Source organism: Bombina bombina, chromosome 7 (genome assembly GCF_027579735.1).
Source record: "Bombina bombina isolate aBomBom1 chromosome 7, aBomBom1.pri, whole genome shotgun sequence".
Taxonomy (NCBI): Eukaryota; Metazoa; Chordata; class Amphibia; order Anura; family Bombinatoridae; genus Bombina; species Bombina bombina.
Window position 1 is genome coordinate 15,107,090 of NC_069505.1, and position 1,858 is coordinate 15,108,947.

The 1,858-nt window shown below is 35.1% G+C and overlaps 1 protein-coding gene across 1 annotated transcript; it reads right to left on the bottom strand.

Moving 5' to 3' along the window:
* Positions 1 to 549: 549 nt before the first annotated feature.
* Positions 550 to 1,515, bottom strand: LOC128636184 (zinc finger protein 239-like). The gene has a single exon (XM_053689232.1). The coding sequence runs from the start codon at positions 1,513 to 1,515 to the stop codon at positions 550 to 552; it is 966 nt and encodes a 321-aa protein (XP_053545207.1).
* Positions 1,516 to 1,858: the final 343 nt, after the last annotated feature.

The window sequence follows — 1,858 nt, forward strand, 5'->3', positions numbered from 1 at the left end:
TTTAATACTTTTGTATATATAGTACAGTACTGTAATTAGAAAGGTAATCATTTTTTTTATTAATATAGACTATTGTTTGCATTTAAGAACACAATTTTTATATATATATATATATATATATATATATATATATATATATATATATATATATAGTCTCCAAATATGAGCACTCTAACCAAAGTGACTGATATCCAACACCGGGGTGTAAAAATATTATGACATAGATCCTAAAAAGAAATGCACTCTCTGGATTTAGCAAAACACAATTTTACTTGTGTGACGTTTCAGGGTATTCAACCCTTCCTCAGGCATTCATTCTGTCTGAGGAAGGGTTGAATACCCTGAAACGTCACATGAGTAAAATTGTGTTTTGCTAAATCCAAAGAGTGCATTTCTTTTTAGGATATATATATATATATATATATATATATATATACACATACACACACATATATACGTATCAACAGGATCATTAAAGGAATTACTGTTTGACATTGATATACATCCAGATGATCCTTAACAAGTTAATTAACGTCAATGGAATCTAGTCTAGGTAATTAATACATTATTTTCTTCTAAATGAATTCTCTGGTGTGCAAGCAGGGTTGAGCTATTTATAAAATATTCCCCACACATGGTGCACACACATGGTCTCTCTTCGATGTGCCTTCTCTGATGTAGATGAAGAGATGACTGTATACTAAAATATTTTCCGCACTCAAAACATTCAAAAGGTTGTTCCCCAATGTGAATCTTCTGATGTGTTACAAGTGAAAAATTCTGCGTAAAGCATTTACCGCAGACCTCGCATTTAAATGGACGTTCTCCTGTGTGAACTCTGATATGTTTAAGGAGACTTGAATTATTGGTAAAGGATTTGGAACATTCTGTACACTTGTATGGTTTTTCCCCCGTATGACCTCTCTGATGTACAATAAGAGCTGAATTCTGCTTAAAACACTTTCCGCAGTACGGACATTGGTAGGGCCTTTCTCCTGTGTGAATTCTTTGATGTATGACAAGAGCAGAACTTTGTTTGAAGGATTTCATACACTCCATACACGTGAAAGGCTTTTCTCCAGTGTGAACTCTGTGATGTTTCACCAGATTTGCTTTAAACGTGAAATACTTGCCACATTCAGAACATGAAAACGGTTTCTCACCGGTGTGAATTATCTGGTGGCGGAGTAGATTCGTGTTGGATGCAAACGGTTTCTCACATATGGAACAAGCAAACGGTTTTTCTCCAGTGTGGGATCTCTGATGTTTCAGACAAGATGAGCTCTGTGCAAATCTTTTACCGCAGTAAGAGCACTCGTACGGTTTCACACCTGTGTGCGTTCTCTGATGCTTGCGCAGACCCGAGTTGTTTATAAAATATTTTCCGCACTCCATACATCCGAACAGTTGTTCTTTGTTGTTGTTTGCGTCATGGTCAAACTCTTCCACATGATCATATTCAGTCTTTATATCTTCTCTACAAGCCGGCTCTGAGAAATCAACTTGTTGTAACATTGTTCTCTGAGCCGTAGATTTAATTGTTGATTTTAATTTCACGGTTGGTACATTTCAGCAACAATGGTTCAATCCTGGACAACACTGGAATGCACCACTATCCTATTGTGTATCATCTGGTGCGTTAGCAGAAACAGAACACTCTTCAGGCCCCGCTTCTATAAAGAAATAGTTTTACAATTATTTGCTTAATGTAGCTATTAAATACAGTAGAATTGCATAATTAACAAATACATAATAAAAAGACAATACAATAGCATTTAATGTGGATTTTAAATGAGCAGTAAAATTTTTGTTGACAAATTTTAAAATGTACTTCTATGTGACAGCTATCAGCCAATCA